The sequence below is a fragment of the Sciurus carolinensis genome, chromosome 1, assembly GCF_902686445.1.
Source record: "Sciurus carolinensis chromosome 1, mSciCar1.2, whole genome shotgun sequence".
NCBI lineage: Eukaryota > Metazoa > Chordata > Mammalia > Rodentia > Sciuridae > Sciurus > Sciurus carolinensis.
In genome coordinates this window covers 178,799,975-178,819,019 of record NC_062213.1, presented here as the reverse complement: position 1 = coordinate 178,819,019, position 19,045 = coordinate 178,799,975, and the positions used below count along the sequence as shown (strand labels likewise).

General features: G+C 51.8%; 2 protein-coding genes across 5 annotated transcripts in view; one reads left to right on the top strand and one right to left on the bottom strand.

The window, feature by feature from the left end:
• The window catches only part of Ctps1 (CTP synthase 1), a 29,015-nt gene extending 21,487 nt beyond the window's left edge, over positions 1-7,528 (top strand). For both annotated transcript variants that reach the window (XM_047519397.1, XM_047519392.1), the window contains exons 13-19: positions 1,497-1,540; positions 2,717-2,813; positions 3,840-3,895; positions 3,978-4,074; positions 4,649-4,793; positions 5,354-5,447; positions 6,803-7,528. In XM_047519397.1, the coding sequence (XP_047375353.1) occupies positions 1,497-1,540; positions 2,717-2,813; positions 3,840-3,895; positions 3,978-4,074; positions 4,649-4,793; positions 5,354-5,438 (524 nt within the window). In that variant the 3' untranslated portion in view covers positions 5,439-5,447; positions 6,803-7,528. The remainder of the gene's footprint in view (positions 1-1,496; positions 1,541-2,716; positions 2,814-3,839; positions 3,896-3,977; positions 4,075-4,648; positions 4,794-5,353; positions 5,448-6,802) is intronic.
• Positions 7,529-11,155: 3,627 nt separating this feature from the next.
• Slfnl1 (schlafen like 1) lies at positions 11,156-14,558 on the bottom strand. Of its 3 annotated transcripts, none has more exons than XM_047547950.1 (4): positions 14,113-14,558; positions 12,155-12,662; positions 11,814-11,957; positions 11,156-11,278 (listed from the first exon to the last, which is right to left on the bottom strand). In XM_047547950.1, exons 1-4 carry the CDS (start codon positions 14,556-14,558, stop codon positions 11,156-11,158), a joined length of 1,221 nt encoding a protein of 406 aa, XP_047403906.1. The 3 variants fall into 3 exon arrangements, with proteins under 3 accessions (XP_047403906.1, XP_047403919.1, XP_047403913.1); XM_047547963.1 differs by having other exon boundaries at positions 12,155-12,496; positions 14,136-14,558; XM_047547957.1 differs by lacking the exon at positions 11,814-11,957.
• Positions 14,559-19,045: the final 4,487 nt, after the last annotated feature.

The following is a 19,045-nucleotide window of genomic DNA, read 5'->3' as shown; positions in this document are numbered from 1 at the left end:
CTCTCTGAGCCTCTGTTTCTTCTGTAAATGGGAGTCAGAATGGTACCTACTTAACATAGTTGTAAAAATTTGGTGAAGAAATGCATGTAGGTAGTCCCTAGCCATGCCTGGTGAATAAGAAATGCTTAAGTACTATTGGAGCTGCTGACTAATTAATTCTATCACTATGACAGACCCCCCCAAACTGGGTGGCTGGTAACAGCCATAACTTGTCCCCCTCTCAGTGTTCTGTGGGTGACTGCTGAGTGGCTGTTTGCTCTGTGTTGTGTATCTGGGGTCACTCAGTCCTGCCTGACCTTCAGTTTGTGCTTGGCTCAGCAGGACACTGAGATGGTTGTGTCCATGTTGTGGCTCATCATTCATTAATTCAGCCCACGCTTCCTCACACATTGTGACCTACTGGCTTCCAGAATGACAGGGCCACTCTACATTTTCATACTTGTTGCTGTCCCACTGGCCAAGGCAAGACACAGGCCAAACCCAGACTTTGTGGGAGAGGATGGGGCTGAGGGGTCACAGGATGTAGGTACTGGGACTGTGGTCCATGGGGCCATGATGGAATAGTTTGCCACAGCCATTTATTCTCTGTAGCTCAACTGCAAATACTAGCTTTCCAGCAGACACGAAGGTTCTGTGAAACATGAAGCACCCTGAAGAAATGTAAAGCAGTCTGGTTTACGCAGTACAAGTGATTCCTCAGTGGCCACCTTGTGGCCAGGCTGGGTTTCAGTTCACCTCTCTTCTGAGAGGCTATTTCACCACAACCATGGGGACCATAGCTTAGTGTAGTAGGCAGCATGCCCCAGTGCTGGCATCTGTGTGCTGGCAAGGTTCTCTTTTCACTTGACTCCAAAATGACTTTTGGAGTTCCCTGGACCCTTGCACAGCCCGACCCCCTGCCTCCCACTTGGGTTCCAGATGGGTGGGTGACTGTCCATGAGCTTGCCCCATGTGGACAGCAGGCCCTGCTTTAGGCCCAGGAGGGGAGCAGTACCTAGTGCTCATACTAGCCAACATGCAGCACCAGGAACTTCCTTTCCCTTTAAGTCTGTAGTGGTTAGATGGTAAGTTGAATAAATGATAGGTTAGTTTCTGACTTAGCAGTTAAACCAGGCAGTTGAGTAGGGCAGCACTTTAGATGCTAAGGATTGAAGAAAAGGAGAAGATAGTTGCTTATTTTGAAGAGTCTACAACAAAATTAAAAAAAAAAAAATTTGACAAGGTGAAAACTGTCACACACACATTGCCTAAATGAAGATTGTTAGGCTGTGCCATTGGTTTTGCTCTGCCCATTATGTACAGCTTGACTTTCCAGAAAAGACTTGATAGAAAAAATTGACCTGTTTGTGTGTTGAGTATCATTATGTCCCTAGTTTTAATTTCACCATTGATTTTAAACTGTGGGAGGAGATTGTGACTTAGTGCTCAGCAATGAAGATATTAAGTGATATTGTGTTCTTAGCTATCTTCCTAACCCAAGTATTTTGACTTTTCAGATGCCAATTCTACAGAGTTTGACCCCAAGACCAGTCATCCTGTGGTGAGTCCAGTGTTTGAACGTTCCCAGGATCAGAAGGGGCTGAAAGGGCGTTCATGATGTGTGGATGGTTAGACAGGCAGTGAGCCACGCCGCTCCCTCCTCCAGAATCCTTTGCTCTCAGACCTAATGGATAGGAAGAACCCTTAGTTTTCACTGTGGAATGCCTCACTGGTCTTTCCAATTAACTACAGAAAGCCTTTTAAGGTACCAGCGCAGACACCTAGCGCAGATTCTGATTAATGCTCTGCCCGGCTTCCCACAGGCACCCTGTGTCCGCCACTGTCCCTACTGCCTCGTGTTCTCCCAGCGGCAGTCCTGGGGGTAGGCCTGTGATTAGAGAACTGCTGGGATATGGTACTGATTTGTTGAATGGTAACCAGATCTTTTCCAGGCCAGCTACCTGGTGTCACCTCTCATACTGGGGTCACATGGCACTGTCACCCTGCCTTATTAAGGCTTACTGGGGAGAGACAGTGATCCCCAGCCCAGGAGTGGTATGCATGTTGATAGCCATTTTTTCCTTTAATATTCAACACATGCTGAGTACCTACTCTGTGCTAAGGCTGTTCTTGTCAACAAGGATGCTGATGAACACAATGGACAAGGTTCTTGATCTTATGGCAGTTAGACATCATTAGTATGTTTGTTGATCTGACATTGAGCTTTGCTAATTTCAAGGCTTCAGGAGGGGAAGAACAAATTTGTTGAAGCCTGGGACTTCGGGGTGGGGGTATGGGGCATAGAGACGGCCCTGGAAGTCAGAAGGTGCACAGAAGCACCAGGTGAGGGGTGAGCTGCACTGTCCTCTGGGGTGCCACAGCACCCCTGCTTGGTGCTGGTTCTGCACCCCTGATCTGCGAGCAACTCCTCAGGCCTTCAAAGGGAACAGACATCATGACACTGGTCTTGTGTTCTTAGAATGTGTGATAACCTGGTTCCTTGTCATCCCAAGTACTTGGGGGCAGGTACAGTGTCATGAGGACAGGCCAAAGGACTGAACCCTTGTCCTGGAGGTTAAAAAATGATTCTTAGGAGGCAGTTTCCCGAGACAGCGTCTCTTGCCAGGGAAGGCTGGGAGGCAGGGCCTGCTCGCAGGTGGGCTCCGTCAGTGGAGGAGGTCCATTGTCTAACGAAGCAGAGTTTGGTAGTCTGTGTTTGTTTTCTGAACATCTCCAGGTCATAGACATGCCAGAACACAACCCTGGGCAGATGGGAGGAACCATGAGGCTGGGCAAGAGGAGAACCCTGTTCCAGACCAAGAACTCGGTCATGAGTAAGAGCTGCCTCGTACCGGCCCGGCCTGTGGCTTGGCCTGTTCAGGATGTGTATCTTAGGGTGGTGCTGTGGCTCTCAAGAGTCAGGCTGGCTTTGTGCCTTTTGTTTTGTTCTTGCTTCTGAATTTTCCTTTTTCCCCTCATACTTGTCCTCTTAGGATGATGCACCGTAGTAGGTAGAGCAGCAGTGTGAGTCTTAGGTGACTGGCGACCAGTCAGTGCTCTGGGCTGCCTATGCCTCTACAGGGTGGGGCAGTTAGGTCACCTCCACTGCAGTCTGTTTCTTTCCTATACTGTTATGAAATTTGATGATGATTGTTCCCCAAAATGGCAATTTCATATGGGTCAACCCAAGTAGATTTTATTCTGACAAAGTACTAATAGATGTTAGAGATGAAGGGAAACTGGTGGAGAAAAGTACTTAAGACATTACTCTTAGGTTCCCCTGCCCCCACTGGGAACATTCTGCCTTTGATTCTGTGGCAGAGGTACTCTTGTGTCTGTCTGGGGTCTTTGTGGCAGCCTAATTTGAGTTACTTGAGTACTGATTTTGCAGTTCGTGTGTTCTGTGGACTCAGGGGTCTCACTCAAGTGGGTTAGGTAAGCAGCACGTTTGTACACAGTGCCTGTTTGCCTGCAGCCATCAGGTGCTGGCATCTTTGACAACTGACTTGAACTCTTGTCCTTAGAGTTCATCTGCATAGTTCTGAGCGGTGTCCCTCACCACCATCCTCAGGGCCCAGGCTGCTTGGTGGGTGCTGGTCTGTCTCCTGGCCTTCTTCTAGCAGCAGGGAGCTCTGCACTTCAGCAGTTGTGTGCTCGAGGGAGGTGGCAAGAGCCTGATTCTGTTGTTGTTCTTAGCGTGGTCAGAAGGAGCCAGAAGCCAAGAATGAGTCTACATTGTGCTAAGAGCAGGAAGCATATGGCAGAATCATAGCAGCCTGTGTGGACGATAGAGGTGCACTGAGAAGGAACATGCTGATGATTCTTGAAGTCAAGTCTTGAACCCAGCCTCTTTTTTCCAGGGAAGCTCTATGGAGACCCAGACTACTTGGAAGAGAGGCACCGCCATCGCTTTGAGGTGAGGATTCTTGTTCGCTCTTTCTGTTACTCGGGAGACACAGTAACAGAGATCCACACAATTGTTTTTAATGCATCAACAGGTGAATCCAGTCTTGAAAAAATGCTTGGAAGAGCAGGGCTTGAAGTTTGTTGGCCAGGATGTTGAAGGGGAGCGGATGGAGATTGTGGAGCTGGAAGGTGATTGCTAAGACAGTTGAATTTAATGGAAAACTAAGTCAGATTTTCTTGGGACATGGAAAAGTGTAAACCTGTGTGTTGTTGCTCCTGATGAGGCAGAATTCCTACTGTCTTGTGAGGGGAAGGGAGTTGGTGACACAGGGATAAGAACCCCAGGAGTTTATCCCTATGTGTGGCCTTCCTCAGGCAGCTCTGTGACCTCAGGCCTCCGTTCCTCCTCCTCTAGAGAGGGTGGACTTGGTACTCAGCCCCTTTTAGCTCTCACATGACTGTGTGGCTCAGCCTGTGGAAGTCAAAGGAGCCATGGACTCAGGGAGGGACCATGGAGAGGAGCTCCCTTAGCTGAGAGGGGACAACAGTGCTGGAGAAGGGTGTCAGGACACTCAGGCTTTGGGGTTGTATCTACCTAGATTCAGATGGTAACCTTACTTTCAAATAATTTAGCATTTTTTCTGGGGGATTGGGCCCAGGGCCTTGCACACATTGACTGTTAGGGTTGATTTAATGAAACTTTTTCTTATTTTTCACATTTTATGTACAAATACCTAATGGATCCCTTGGATTTCTGTTTCAGATCATCCTTTCTTTGTTGGAGTTCAGTACCACCCTGAGTTCCTGTCCAGGCCTATCAAGCCCTCCCCACCCTACTTTGGCCTCCTCCTGGCCTCTGTGGGCCGGCTCCCACATTACCTCCAGAAAGGCTGCAGGCTCTCACCCAGGTGGGGACACGGCTTTAGCAATCCACTCCTTGTCTTCACTAGTCCTTTGGGGGTCACTGGCTCTCACAGTGAGGTGTCACACAATTAGTCCCAAGAAAAAGCCACAGGCATCAGGGCTGGGTCCTTGGATGAGGTACCACGTGTTCCTCACATTTGCACAGAGGTTCCCACTCTGTCCTGGGGTTTCCTCAAGCTGCTTCCTCTGGTGCATGGATCAGGCCCCGCCCTCTGTAGCATCTCATTCTGGTGGTACTGCTGAGCAGTATTTGGCAGAGGTCCCTCTCATCCATGCTCAGGGGACAGTGTTTTTCCATAGGGAGGAGTCCACACCTCAGGAAGGTTTATGCCACCTTTATCTGAGGCTGGTTACTCTGAGTGGGTAGTTAACTGAAGGGTAAGAGGAAGGAAATCCCTCAACAGCCTCAGGCTGGATATAGTTTATAGTAAGAGTGATTTGTGCTGTGTGGACACATGTCCTTGCAGTAGCAGTGGCTACAGAAACAGGAAAGTAAAGTGAGGTTTTGGCAGCAGAAGAGGAATGAACTTTCTGAATTCTGCAGGGACACCTACAGTGACAGAAGTGGGAGCAGCTCCCCTGACTCTGAAATCACTGAACTGAAATTTCCATCAATAAACCATGACTGATCTGCTAATGTAAGTGCTATTTTTAACATTTTTTTTTAAGTGATAACACTAGGATTGTAAGAATATCATTGGAGTTTGGTGCTATGTTTTTATCTGTTAGAGAATGGAAGTGGTAAGGTCAATGTGAGCATCAGTGGGCCACTCCTATTCCAAGTTACTCTGCTCTGGGGGTTGCTGGGGTGACACCAGTCACTGGAGAGGTGTCACATGGTTGATGGCTGCACATAGGTGCCAGTCTGATCGACGAGGGGAATGGGTCTTAGGTCTTGTTTTGTGGAGCTGTATAAACTCAGATGGTGAAGGAGGTGACAGGCATGACAACATGGCCTGTCATTTTGCAGCTCCTCAAACTCTCACCAAGAAGAGTCTCAGAACTGATACTGCTTGCAAATTGTATGGTGTTAACTGCTGCTTATTCCAGAAATTTTTCAAAATTCAAATAGCGAGGAGACTTTGAATGTCTGCATAGTGAAAGGGCCTATAAGTTTGTAAAGAGCATAACTGTGGACACTGCCATGAATTTTTAAAGTCCTGTGAGATAACAGAGTAAACTGTGTTGGTAGAAATAGATTCTTTTGGTGAGGGTATCAGAAAGGGGACAGGGTGTCAGAAATCTGTGGGGTATAAGAAGAGAGCCAGGGATCTGAATGTGGTCCACATTTTTGGTGGTCCCACTATGTAAGATAGAGTTCCTGCTCTGAGGCAGGGCAGGTGACCCTCTTGGATCCTGTGTGCCATGTACTCGTACCCCGGGGCCTCTGCTGGCCCAGTGCTGCTCTGATTGAGTGATCTTGACTGGTTTCCCTTCTGCCTTGTTGATTGGCTACCTAACGTTCGAGGGCATAGAGAGATGGGTTGGCATAAGAAGTCAGTCAGCATCAGGATGGCCTGAGTTGTTTAATCTATGCCAGGGGAGCGTGTAACAAATGCACCCCTTAATCCCTGACCAGGAGGACACAAGGGGCTGTGGAGGAGGTGGGCATTTGGTCAGCCCACGGAGTTTTGTGGAGACTTGCCTGTCAGCAGGCCAGTAGGAGGTGGGTGCTGTGGACAGAGTGCTTGTATCAGGGCCAAGGCAGAAGTCTTAAAGACGTGTGATTCTGTAGGAATTACAAATTTAGCTTCTGATTATTTATATTAAGTTTCTATTATTGTTCTACCATGAAAAACAGGCATTATTTCCCATGGCAGCTGACTACACATTTTTTTTTTTTTTTTTTTTTGCGGTGCTAGGGATAGAACCCAAGGCCTTGTGCTCGTGAGGCAAGCACTCTGCCAACTGAGCTATCTCCCCAGCCCCTGACTATATTCTTAACCTTACTATTTGAACATCATATAATGGCTAACATCTTTTTTTTAAACAGGGATGATTCTTCAAGAGAGCCTTTGACTTTGACAAGAGTTTACAGCTATGATTTTACACTCGGCTTTTGACACTTCCTTTAAATTATGTTTTTATTAAGATTATTTTATTACGGGAGAAAGGTATTTGGAAAACTGTCATTTGCATGTCGCATCATGTACACTGGCTCCAGGCCCGCTTGCTGCTCAGTCCTTCCTGTGCAGGTCGGGAGGCTGTGAGATGAGAAGCCCACATTGAGACGGGTGCTGATGACAGGGGCTGGTGGAGGCCCGTTGACCACCTTGTTTCTCCAACTACCTCGTGTCACTGTGGATTCGAGCGTGTTGCCTGTTGCTTCCCTTGGGTACCCAGGCCGTTGCTCAGTGCCACGTGCTGGAGCAGACATGGGAGGATCACTGTAGCTGGTGCTTCCCCTGTGGGGTGCTGGTGACTTCCTGTACTGCCTGTCACCGAGAGCAGTGAAGCCAGAGCTAAGGCCTCAGTACTGCTCTGGGTTGTGGAAGCTCTTGGTACCAACTGTGGCTGGTCCTCATCATCCAAAGGATCAGTCTGTTTGGTGTCACATGATGCAGCAAGAAGTTGGTGTCTCTGAAGTATGATTTTAAAACTCTGCACCTCTGGCTGCATCTCCTGGTCCTGGGGTTGGGAAACACTCCTTGCATCAAGGGGTCACTTTAAAAAAAAAAGGATCTTTGTGGGGAAACTGCCTCTAAAACCCTCTCATATATAGACAGCTTTGACTCGAGGGTACTTTCTTCTTCCAGAATGGTGTTAACTGCAGTTAAAATGCAATATGAAAACTATTTTCTTAATGTGATGTAATAGGCACAGCCACTGCCTACTGTATTCTGGCTGGACTCCATGTATACTCTAACTTAAGGAATAAATAATGCAGAACAAGAGACGTCTTTTCATTCTCTTTGTGTCTGTTGCCGGCCAGGGGAAAAACTGAAGCCTGTGCTGGGGTGCTGCTGGTCCGGAGCTCCTCTGGCGCGCAGCTCCGTGAGCAATCCCACAGTGTTGGAAACTGGAGATGAGCCTTTCTTGTGAATGGGAACCAGAGTTTTCAAACAGGGCTTCACATCCTGGTTCTCACATGTCAGGACAGATTGAAAGTGGCATGGGTGCCAAGCATGCAGCTTGACAGGGACAAAGGGGAGGGAAGAAGCACAGAACCCTGCACAGGGGGCCTTTCTGCCAGTCGCAAACTGGGTCCCTCACCAGGGATGGGAACGGCCAACCAAGGACCTTCTGAGCCAGCAAGACTGCTTTTCCCTGGCTCTACTTCCACTCTCAGCCTGTGGGATACAGGCCCAGGTCATGATCACTGTCCTGGATGGGGGGTTGGTGACAGAGGCACCCACTTACCCCTGGCTGCTGAGCACACCTCTTAGAGATGAGCTGGCTTCTCTGCCATCTGCCAAGGCAGGGGGGCTCAGGCCTCAGGCCACCTGCTCACCCAAGCTCATAGCCTTCACTTGCTGAAATTTGAGATATTGGGTTTGGGGAGGGAAATGTTTTTCTCACAAGTGAGTTGGCCCAGCTCCTACTTCAGGGAGATCCAGAGAAGTGGACTCTTTGGTTCTTCCATTCACTGGTCCAAGGCCACCATCCGCCTTGAGGCCTGGGAGCCTGTCTCCCTGTTCCCAGGCCAAGAACAAGTCACCTTTGTCTGCCTCCCTTGCTCATGGACTGAGGACTCACCACTTACATGGAGCTCTTCATACTTGCCTTGGGCTTTTAGTACTGCTGGTGGAACAGAATTCTGACCTCTTCCCACATAGCAGCCCAGCGTCCCCCACACGGAGGGAGTGACAGGCCCCTTGGGGTCAGCAGTGCCCTGCAACAGTGAGGACTTGGCTGGGTATAGGGAGATTTGGAAGAGCACCCTGTGATCATGTTCTTGCCCCTGGTGAAGATTGCCTTAAGATGACCAGTTGCCAAGGGCTGGCCACCTGCAGAACCTTTGAGAAAAGGGGACTGCAGAGCCCAGCCAGATGGTGCAGGAGGGTAGCCTGCCATGCCAGTGTCAACTGACCAGGGCCAGAGGCTTCTCTATGGTTGGAAGAAACTCAGTAGCATCTCTGCTGGGCTCTGGGCAGCCTGAAGCAGCTGGGTTAACTCTGACTTCACCTTGCCTTTGTAGAAACCGGCTATTTCTACAAAGTGGTGAACCGGTGGGGATGCATTTCTGAGGAGTGTGGTGCCTGGGTCATGAAGTTGCCCAGAAACTGCTCTAGCTTCTTGAGTAAGGTTCCCACCCTCATCCCCAGTGCTAGGTGTAGAAACCCAGGGCTTTGTGAATGCTGGGCAAACATTCCACCATTGATGGACACCCCAGTCCAAGTAACCCAAGCAGCTTCAGCCACCCTGGGGCAGCACACTGGGTGAGTAACAGACAGGGACCACCACGGTAGGGTAATGTTGCCTCCCTGCCCTGGTGTTCTTTTCAACAGACCATCCTAGGCCCTGAGAAAACCACAGAAACAGAATGTTTACACAAGAGGAAATCGTTACCACTCAACTCTCGGGCTTCACAGTTACTCTAAGTCAACTTAAAAATCACTGATTTTGGAGGTTGCAGAGCCTAGCTTTGCTGTAGATAACACCTCTAATGTGTGGGTTATGACGATAATGCTTGCCTAGGTTACCTTTCAGGGACTTGAAGGCCACTTGTTGAAAAACACTTGACTATTTGGGCTGCAGATATCTGGTGGGTGACTAGGATGGGTGTCTTTTATGCCTGTCCCCTTTGTTGCCTTAACTAACTTTTGGGTCAGATTCAGCTCAGCTCTGCATGTAGATGTATCAGTTGCCTTTGGAGCTGGCATATTTTTGCTTTTTCTGCAGCTATAGCAGCTCAAGAACCCACAGTCCTTCAGCCCTGTCATAGGCCCAGATGGAGCCATAAGGCCAGGGTGTTTGCACAGGATGGTGGCTCCAGCTACAAGAGTAACTCAGTGGTTCTCAGACAAGTTGACTGTGACCAATGATATCCTCAACATCTTTTGGAACCATGCTCCTGACCAATGGAAAATTACCACACTTTAGCCCATTCCAGCAAATCAATAAAAGCTTGCATCTCCCTTTATTTGAGGAGCAACCTGGGCCTTTGATCAGTGCTGTTTCCCTTCAGCTGAAGCCCCAGTTAATGCTTTGCCTATACGTTTGGGCTCACTTTACTCAATTTGCTCTGCTATCACTGAGTCACAAGGTCTCATCTCTGGCATTAGAAGTTTGGTAAGCTGTCATGATACATACATCCATGATTGCATTTGGTCTCTAGCCAGTGTGTGTGGTGGCCAAGGCTGGGCTTATATCCTGTTTTATATGTGGGAAACCAAGTTTCAGAGCACTTGTGAGTGGCTGCTGAACCGGGTGGGGATGCAGGAGTGGAAGGAGTGGCAGGCACAGCTGGCGTGACTGGTGCAGGGGGCCGGGGAACCGGGAAGGCTGAGTGCAGGTGCAGTCCCTGTCTTGGCTTGGCAGTGGGAACAGCAGAGGAACAGCCAGAGCAGGAACCCTCTCCAGGGCTGGGAGGAGGGGGCTTGGAATGGGAGTCAGACCCTTCCTGTGCAGGTGCTGCCTGGGCTGGGGCCAGCACAGAACCTGGGGACTTCCTGATGATGACAATGCCTGCCCTGCCCGCTGCCACTCTTACAGGCAAAGAAATGGAAGGTGAGTGCGTTGCCCCAAGGCTCATGACCTTTAAAATGGAGCTGGGCTGGAGGCTAACTGGGCTCCTGTTCCTCATAGCCCTGTGTGGTAGGAATCCAGGGTGGCCTCTGCCTACTGGACAGAGGTGCCTGGGCATGGAATACATGACCCAGCAGCATATGGCTGACTGACAAAGTGTCCTAGAAATAATCATTTGCATCCCGGGTCATGACTTAAAAAGGAACTTTTAACAATGTCAAGTTCCATAGGGGAGAGGGCTGCAGCGTGGCCTATTTGCCCTGTAAATGTTTCCAAACATGCCTTACTGACTGTGAGGGACCTTTCTAGGATGACAAGTTCCTTTCTGGCACTGACCTACTGGAGTCATAAATCCCAGCTTGGGCTAAAGGAGCCTTTAGGGAGAGGGACAGTTCCTTACAGCTCAGCCATAGGGTAAGTCTGGCCAAGCTCTTTCTGAAAGTCCATGCTCGGGGATGTGCTGTCAGGAGCCTTCGGCTACAGAGCCAGGGCTGCTCTGACGAAGCCAGGGGGCCTGTGCAGTGCCGAAGAGCAGGAAGCCAGAACTCCCGCCCACCTGCCTGACCCAGGTGCATTCCGTTGCTAGGACCTAGCCCAGATCAGAAGTCTCTGCCTCACCCTGTGCAGCTCGGCATTGTGCAGCCCGCCCGTGGGGCCCTCACAGGACACAGCAGGTGCAGGACACAGGCCGCAGTTGCCTCAGCTGCTGCTGGAGCTGCTCCTTCTCCACCGTCAGCACCTTCACCTTCTCTTCCAGCTTGCCCAGCTCTGTTTTCCACTTCTGAGGGGCAGCATAGCAGCAGGTGGCCAAGCTGATGTCAGCTCTAGCTGTCCACCCTCCCCCTGGAGTGACCTAGAGCCTGGGGGGAAGCCAGGTCCCTTGGCCATGACCAAGGCAGCCCTGTGTCTTGAGAGGCTACGGAGCACATATCCATGTGGGGGAGGGAGCCCTCCTCTGCCTTTCCACCACCTGGCAGTTCCCTCTGGCAGAAAGGCCTCCCCTTGGGACTGTGTTCACCCCTCCCCTCTGGAGCTCCTGAAATGTATTACACAGTCCTCGGGGTTTTCTTATAACTCCTCAATATTCCAGTCTCCCCTCTCTCCTGGACACTCAACAGTACCTCAAGCACTCAAGTTGGGTGGGTGAAAGGAGACTGCTTGGGCCTCTCCCCCAGCCACTGAACAGTGCACTACAGGAGATGACCCTTCTCTCTGCTCATGGGTTGACACAGGACCCAAGGACACAGGACTTCCCAGGGAGAGGCTGGAGGAGCTGGGTTGGCTATGCCCTGCCCACTGTAGCCGGGCTTCCTCACCTGCCTGTACCACTCCTGGATGGTGCTGACGGACAGTGGCCCCTGGATGCTCCCGTCCCGTCGCAGGAACACTTCCCCCTGGTCTGTCTCGTACAGCTGGGGTTCCCCTTGGGCCTTGGGGGTGTGCACAGTCAGACGGAGCACCTTGGCAGGGGGAATGGCAGCTTGGGCGGAGGCCACAGCTGACACTGGCAGCCCCAGTCCTGGCTCCTTAAGGTCGCAGTGGCTCCTCGAGGGGTTCCTTTCCCCAACTCCCTGCCCACTCCCCACCCCGGGGAGTAGCATCGGGCCATCGTCCTGCTGGGCCGTGACAGACAAGCCTGCCTGTCCCGCAGGCTCACCTTGAGAGGCACGGTGGTGGAGGCACTGATGACGGGGATGAAGGTGAGGGTGTAGGCATCAGGAAAGACCTGGGGCTTGAAGCTCTGCAGGATGGAGTCCACCAGCAGGCGTGTGCGGTCCTCATCACGGTGGTTGCAGCGGATGCCCTGCACCAGGCCACTGTCCTCAACGCCCACTAGCAGGCTGCCACCTTCACTGTTGAGGAAGGCGCATACATAGCGCCGCACGTGGTGCTTGAAGGCTAGATTCAGGTACTCGCCACTGCCCCGCTTGAACTCCATGTTCCGTGTCTCGCTGCCCAGGAAGGTGCCCTGGAAGAGCTGCTCCTGGCCCAGGATCTCCTGGTGCATGATGGCGCTGTCGGAGCGCACACCGCTGGGCCGGTTCTGGGAAATCAGCCACCGCTGGGTCCACTGCCGCCTAGGTGAGAAGTCTGCGGGTCCCGTTGGCATGGGGAGACTGGAGCCCTGGCCGGATCCGGGGCTGGGACCAGGGCTGGGGCCAGGGCTGGGGCCAGGGCTGCGGCCAGGGCTGCGGCCAGGGCTGCGGCCAGGGCTGCGTCCTGGGCTTGGGCCACTGTCCTCCTGCTGGGGTGGGGGTGGAGAATGGGGCATGTGGACCCATTGGGGAAGTAAGGAGCTCCTGCCTTGGACCAACTGTGAGACCCCAACAGCGCCCCTTCCTGAGATCCAGCCCCCATGGGCATCCTGATGCCTCCTTTCAGTCTGAGTGGTCCTCCTGCAGTCAATGTGGGACCACCTTGCTAGTTCAAGGGTCTAAGCCAGTCACTGCTCCTTCCCCTGCGAGCCTCTTGCTAAGTCTAAGTGCCTGGCTTGTGGGCTGCCTGGGTGGGTAAGAAGGGAGTTTTCTTCCTAGGACCGGAAGCTGGCTCATCTATGCACCAGTCTTTTCCCACCTGGATTGCAGATAGTTCCCTGAGGCCCAGGCTCGGATGATTCCTGGAGGTGCCTCAGCACCCTAAGGTCCCTGTGCAACCTGCAGTTTCTGAACTGAGAGGCCCCATTGGCTTCACAACCTCCCTGAAACTTGACTTCCACTTCCGGGACCTCTCACAAGTCCTCCTGAATCCCAGCCCTCCTCTGCCTTTCCCAAGCCCACTTCCATGGCTCTGCTCTGTTCCAGGGCTCTCATGTCCTCATGGCTATTTCCCTAGTCTGGGCCTCATCAGGAAGCCCCTCGCTGACTCTCCTTTTCCCATGCATCCTCCTCACTAGCCCTAAGGCAAGTCAGATGGTCACACCCCCTTGGAAACCTGTTCCTGGTTCCCGGCTGCTTTTGCCTCTCCAGGGCTGGCACCCAGAGATGAGAGGCACTGCCCCACTAGCCCTGTGGCTCCCCAGAGAAGACCAACTTACCAGTCCAGGGACACTAAACACCTTGCCTTACAAACTCAAACCCCCGCCCTGTCCTTTTGCAAGTGCTGGTCCCTCTGCTTGGAATGTCCGAGTGCCTATCTAGTTCCCCAGGTCCCAGCTGTTCCCTGAGAATTGGTCCCAGAGAACAGTAAGGACTGCCCTGTGTCCTCTGACAGCCACCTTAGATTTGTGATTGGTGGAATCTGGCTCTGCTCAAGAGTGGAGGGCTCTTCGAGGGCAGGGCCAGGACAGAGTGGGAGTTGGTGTTTGTCAACTGGACAAGTGAAGTAAGTCAAGGAGAAAATCAGGACCCTGTGTATCTGAGGGCCTCTCAGGCTAAGGCTGGAATGCAAACGGGCCCAGGGAAAAGCCCCACACTGGCTTTTCTTCAGACAAGCTCGGGTTGGCAGGATGAGGGTCAGTGGCCCTCTGGGTGAAAGTGGGCAGTCTGAACTTCAGGTTTCAGGCCAGTGTCATTTAAGTAGCAGCCTCCGGTCTGCAGATCTGTCCTCATCTTCTCAGACACCCCTCAACCCTGCAGGCCATTCTCACACAGGCCTCCCCCTGGGTGTCTTTGGGACTGGCTTGGGGAGGTCCCACTTACCTCTCTGCCCCAGGTCTCATTCAATACTAGCTCCTTCCCCCGGGCTGTCAGCTCTTTGAGGATCAGCTTCTCCTCTGTGGCAATTTGCAGGCGCCAGGGTAGGGAGGCCAGGGTGTCCTTGTGGGTGGCCACCCGTACCAGCGCATAGGCATTCCGTGGTCGCCTCACCACCTCAATGTGCTCCCGTGCCACTGGCAGCTCAAGTTGCTCCAGGGTGTCCCGTAGCAGGCAGGTGAGCACCGGCACTGAGAACTGGGGATTCAGGTGGCCCACGTAGAGCGTGTGCACGCTGGGAACCGCCTTGAGGCTTGCGTCTTCAGGCAGGGACTCTTCTGCGGGGAGCTTTGGCAGGGGCTGCTTGCTGTGGGACTCCATGAAGGGCTTCCACATCTGTGTTTGTGCTGATCTCTTCCTTGGGGTCATGAGGGGTCTTCCTTGGAAGGAATTCAGGGTTCCTCCCTGTCAACTGTTCCTCCCAGGGCCCTGAGCTCTCAGATGGCCCCGGACCTCCCAGAGCACTCAGGTGTGCCAAGGAGCCTCACAGACTGGCAGAAACTGGGCAGGGCCACAGAGAAAGAAGGAGGGCAGAGGGCCAGCAAAAAGGGGTCTGCCACATACTTGGGCAAAAAAAGAACAAGAAAGGACTGAGCCAGACCTCAGAGCCTGCAGGCTGACTGAGGGGTGTGCCAAAGAGGAGCAGGAAGGACCAGAACTCAGGTCCCTAAGAGCCTCACCACATTCTCTTGATGGCCCCAGGGATCCTGTCTTCCATCCCCAGTCCACAGGCTAGGGACCTCATATTACCCTTAGGGTTTCCTGCCAACCAGAAGATTCTTACTGCCTCCAGGCACCAGAGAAACCTTCTAAAGAGGGTGTTTTGGAGAAGACTTAGCCCAGGTCTCAAGGCTGGCCATCAGCCCCATGCTGCTTCTCCCTGCCTGGTCTAGACCCAGCAGGGGCTCTGAAATTAGTTAGAATGAGATCAGAGAGTTCTTATGCTTTTTGGCACACTTACAAAAGCTATGATCCCTCCCCAGAAAAATGGCCTTTGCATATGTACATATAATTTGAGGAGGTCCAGAATGGGGGTTAGAGCTGGACCCCTGTGCCTTGCCCCCTGGCCCAGGAGTTTCACTCTTGGGCTGTGCCTGTTTACACACCAGTCTCCCCACTCACCCACGCACAGCCAGCCTCTGGCTGGTGTGGTAGGTACCACCAGCCTGCATCTTTTCAGGTTGGATCCTGGAGGCAGGTGGGGCCTGGGAGCCACCGCAGCTGGGGGAGGGGCATTCAGGGCAAACAGGAATAGGAGGAAAGAGGCCTATGTCCTTCATATCCTGCTGGCTCCTGGAGGAGCATGAGCAATGCCAGCTCTGAGCTCCCACAGCTCCCTGATGCCTGCCAGAAGCTCCCAGGGCACTTGGGGCTTGGCATGGAGGCAGCAAGAACCAGGGTCTTGGGAAATGGGCGGGGCCTGCACAACTGCCTCTGTGATCTCATGAGAGTCAACAATGCCTTCTTGGCCAGTTGACCAAGGGACTCCCACCCTCTCCCACCCCTGCAGACACTGCTGTCTACCGACCACACAGCTTAGTCATGGTGCTCCCTCTGGTTAGCTTCCAGAACACAGGTGCTGAGACATATTTCTCCCTCTGCAATGCCTTTCCAGACTCCAATGCCCACCCAGGCCACCAGTTGCCAACACTTTCTGTCCTGTAGCTTAAAGCCTCTACTTCCCTTTTTGTTCTCAGGATTCCCTTCCCTTTTTGTTGACTGTTCCTCCAGAGCCCTGGGCTCTCAGATGGCCAGGACTCAGGTGTGCCAAGGCTCCTGGGAGCCCCACAGACTGGCAGAAACTGAGCAGAGCCACAGAGAAGGAGGGCAGAGAGCCAGCAAGAAGGGGTCTACCACACACCTGGGCAAGAAAGGTTCTACTGGGCACTGACAGGTCCCAGCTGCTCCCAGGATGGACAAAATACATAGGATGCGTTCCAGAGCCACCCCTGACAAAAGGCCCTTCTCTACACCAGAGACAAAAGTTGCTAACTAGACGAATCCTAAAAAACAGGTCAGGCATTGTCATCTCTTTTGAAGGGCAGGGTTGTTACCTGCTGTTTGACTGTAACCAAGACATGGGCCATGCACAGGCTCTCTGGATGCAGGAACCTGTTCTGGTGAGTCAGGGCTTTGGTGAGTGCATTTCATCGTGTTCTTTCTCATGCTGCTCTGGGAGCTTCTGGTTCTGGGGAGTGAGGGTGCAGGCCAGAGGTGATACTTCCACCGAAGGACTGTTTGACAGTGTAGAGAAGGCACCTTCCTTGCAGACAGCCATTCCGAAGAGTTTTCTTAAGTTTTTTTCCCCATAGGGACGGAGGCAGAAGCTTAAGTGGGAAACTTGAGGAGAGATGATGGTGTAGGGGCAAGGAAGAGGCCCCAGTTCTGCTTGGCTGCAGTGTGGGGCTCTGAGGAGACTGGGCAGCTGCACTGTCCTTGCCCAGGCCTATAGCCAGCTCTGCCTCAGTCCTGAGGGTCATGAAGGGACAGCCTATGGAGGTGCTCCGTGCTCCCTGAGGCCTTCAAGCCTTTCTCAACTCTGTCATCCACAAGCTGCTCTCACAGCACTGGACAGCTCAGCTGCAGCTGTTTCAGGATGGCTGACGCCAATTGTGTTGGATTGTGTGGAAAGAGACAGCTGGCCACAGAAGAGTCCTGGGGTGAAACACATGAACCAACTAGGAGTGTCCTCTTTCCTCGCCTCACCGCCTTGCCATAGGCAGCTGTTTGGCATGAGATTTCCCACACCAAGTTGCATGTCAAAGCTTTCCTGTCCTCACTGGCCATCTCTTTAAGCCATGCTGTCACCCATTTCTCTGTAGCCTTTAACAGTCTTATATGAGTTGGACATTCATTTCATTTCCTTTTGGGGGGTAGGGCAAAACCTGTCTTTCATTGTAATCTTAAATACATTTACAAAATAGTCTTTAAAATACAGAAATGCACTGCAACTGAATCGGGCTGCCTACTGTATCCCAGGCTCATAGAAGTAGAGGTGCTTGGCAGGCCACTCGTGGTGATGGAATGTGGGAAAACAGCACCTTTTAATCCTCCTGCTGGATGTCTGTGATCTTACTGACAAACCTCATTTGGCACTAGAGGAAAAAAATCTCTGGAATTTAAGACTTTTGGAACGAGAGTTTGGGACCAAAGGCAGGGCACAGAGATGCAGTGGAATGCCCGTGTGATGGTCTACACAGCCATGATTGCTGAACCCGAATCAGGGATGGGTGTCTGCTTTCTTTCTTCTTTTCAACTCCAAATTTTAGTCTGTGTTAATTGCCAGGGAGGCCAGTCAAGGGGCAGAGGAGAAGGAAGGGGACTGAACTCAGACACCTGTGGGAGACACAGGAATGTTAAAAAAGCAAATTCTGGAAGGATTATTGTGGACATAGCCTTTGAACTTTTGGGACCCATGATGCTCCAGCTTAGCCCTGAGTCCTCCCTAGCATACCACCAACTGCATATATATTCCTGCCTTACCTTTGATGGGTCCAGGCTCAGCCACCTACAGGGTATCTCAGAGACTCAAGGAGCTCTTCCCCAGTGTCCATCCTACTGTTGGCTGCTGGCCTCTGTGAGCACCTGCAGTGGCTTACAGGTCTAAGCACACAGTTCTGATGTCTTGCTGTCATTGTTTCTGGGCTGGAGGTCTGAAGCCTGATAGAATGTGGTAGCAAGACCACATGCAAAGACTTGGGATGAGTTAGGGTAAAGAGGCTGCAAAAACCTGGCAGCTGGCAAGGGTGGAGTGCCTGGATCCTCAGGAAGTTCTCTGAACTTTGAGCTTTGGTTGTAAGGTGGAGCAAGCCACCACAGGCTTTCCCCAGGGATGGCTTGTGGCACCCCAAGTGAGGGCAGTGCATCCACTTGGCCCACCAGTGCCACATCCCAGAGAAAGATCTAAGTTCCACAAAGATGCCAACAAAGGGTGCTGTGGATACGCCTTAGGACTAACGGTCCAGAGAGTGGAGCTAAGTACAGAAGTCCACCTGGCCAGCAGGCAGAAGCCAAAGATGGGGAGTGCGTAGAGGGTTCCAGAAAAATGCCCGGTCTTTCCCTGATCAGCCCTTAGTAGAGGCTAGGCTCTTGGTTTAATTCCCGCCCCACCCCCATGGTGCTGGGGATGGAGCTGGTTAGGGCCTCAAGCACACTAGGCAAGTGCTCTACCACTGAGTTGCACTCCTGGCCCCCTGCACATCATTCACACCATTATCTCCTGAAGCACCCGGTGTCTTCCTCCAGATTTCATTGGCAATGAGTCAGTGGTGTCTTCCTGTCACACCAGGAAGCTGGTGTCATGAGGCCTCCATCCTTCAGTCTTGCTTTCCCATATGTCTTCCTGCACGTGGGTGGGTGGAACGCTGGGCTCCCGGGAGTTGCTTTTCCTGCACCACACACACCATGTGTGCAAGGGCCCCACCCAGGCCAGCCCCGCTGCTTTGGATGACTGATCGTTATTAGAAGGCCTGACTTGGCGAAACAATTCTACCACTTGAGGACTTTATTTGGTTTTCTTTTTATTTAATTATTTTTTGCTCTGTTTTTCTTAAATAAGTTTTAATTCTGACCCCAGAGGTTAGAGAGTTAAGTTCCTTCCCTTTTGGGAGACTAGGCATTTAGTCATTTTTCTAGTTCTGTTTCCCTGGAAACCAGGTAAAAGTGGAGTGTCAATTTTTTCAAGGGAGTGTTGATTTTTTCAAGGCAGTATTTCTTATTTTTCCTTTCACTCAACTGTTAATTTTTTTGATTGGTGCTTTATAGACACACAGAGATAGAATTCACTGTGGTATTTTTACACATGCACATAGTGTGATTTTGTCAAATTCATTTCTTCCTCTCCTTTTTTTTTGGGG

Coding starts and splice junctions, on each gene's coding strand:
- Slfnl1 (XM_047547950.1), bottom strand. CDS start 14,558: ATGACCCCAAGGAAGAGATCAGCACAAACACAGATGTGGAAGCCCTTC. Junction 11,958..12,154: donor CCACCACCGTGCCTCTCAAG/GTGAGCCTGCGG, acceptor CCCCCTGCCAAG/GTGCTCCGTCTGACTGTGCA. Junction 11,279..11,813: donor TCCAGGAGTGGTACAGGCAG/GTGAGGAAGCCC, acceptor GCTGCCCCTCAG/AAGTGGAAAACAGAGCTGGG.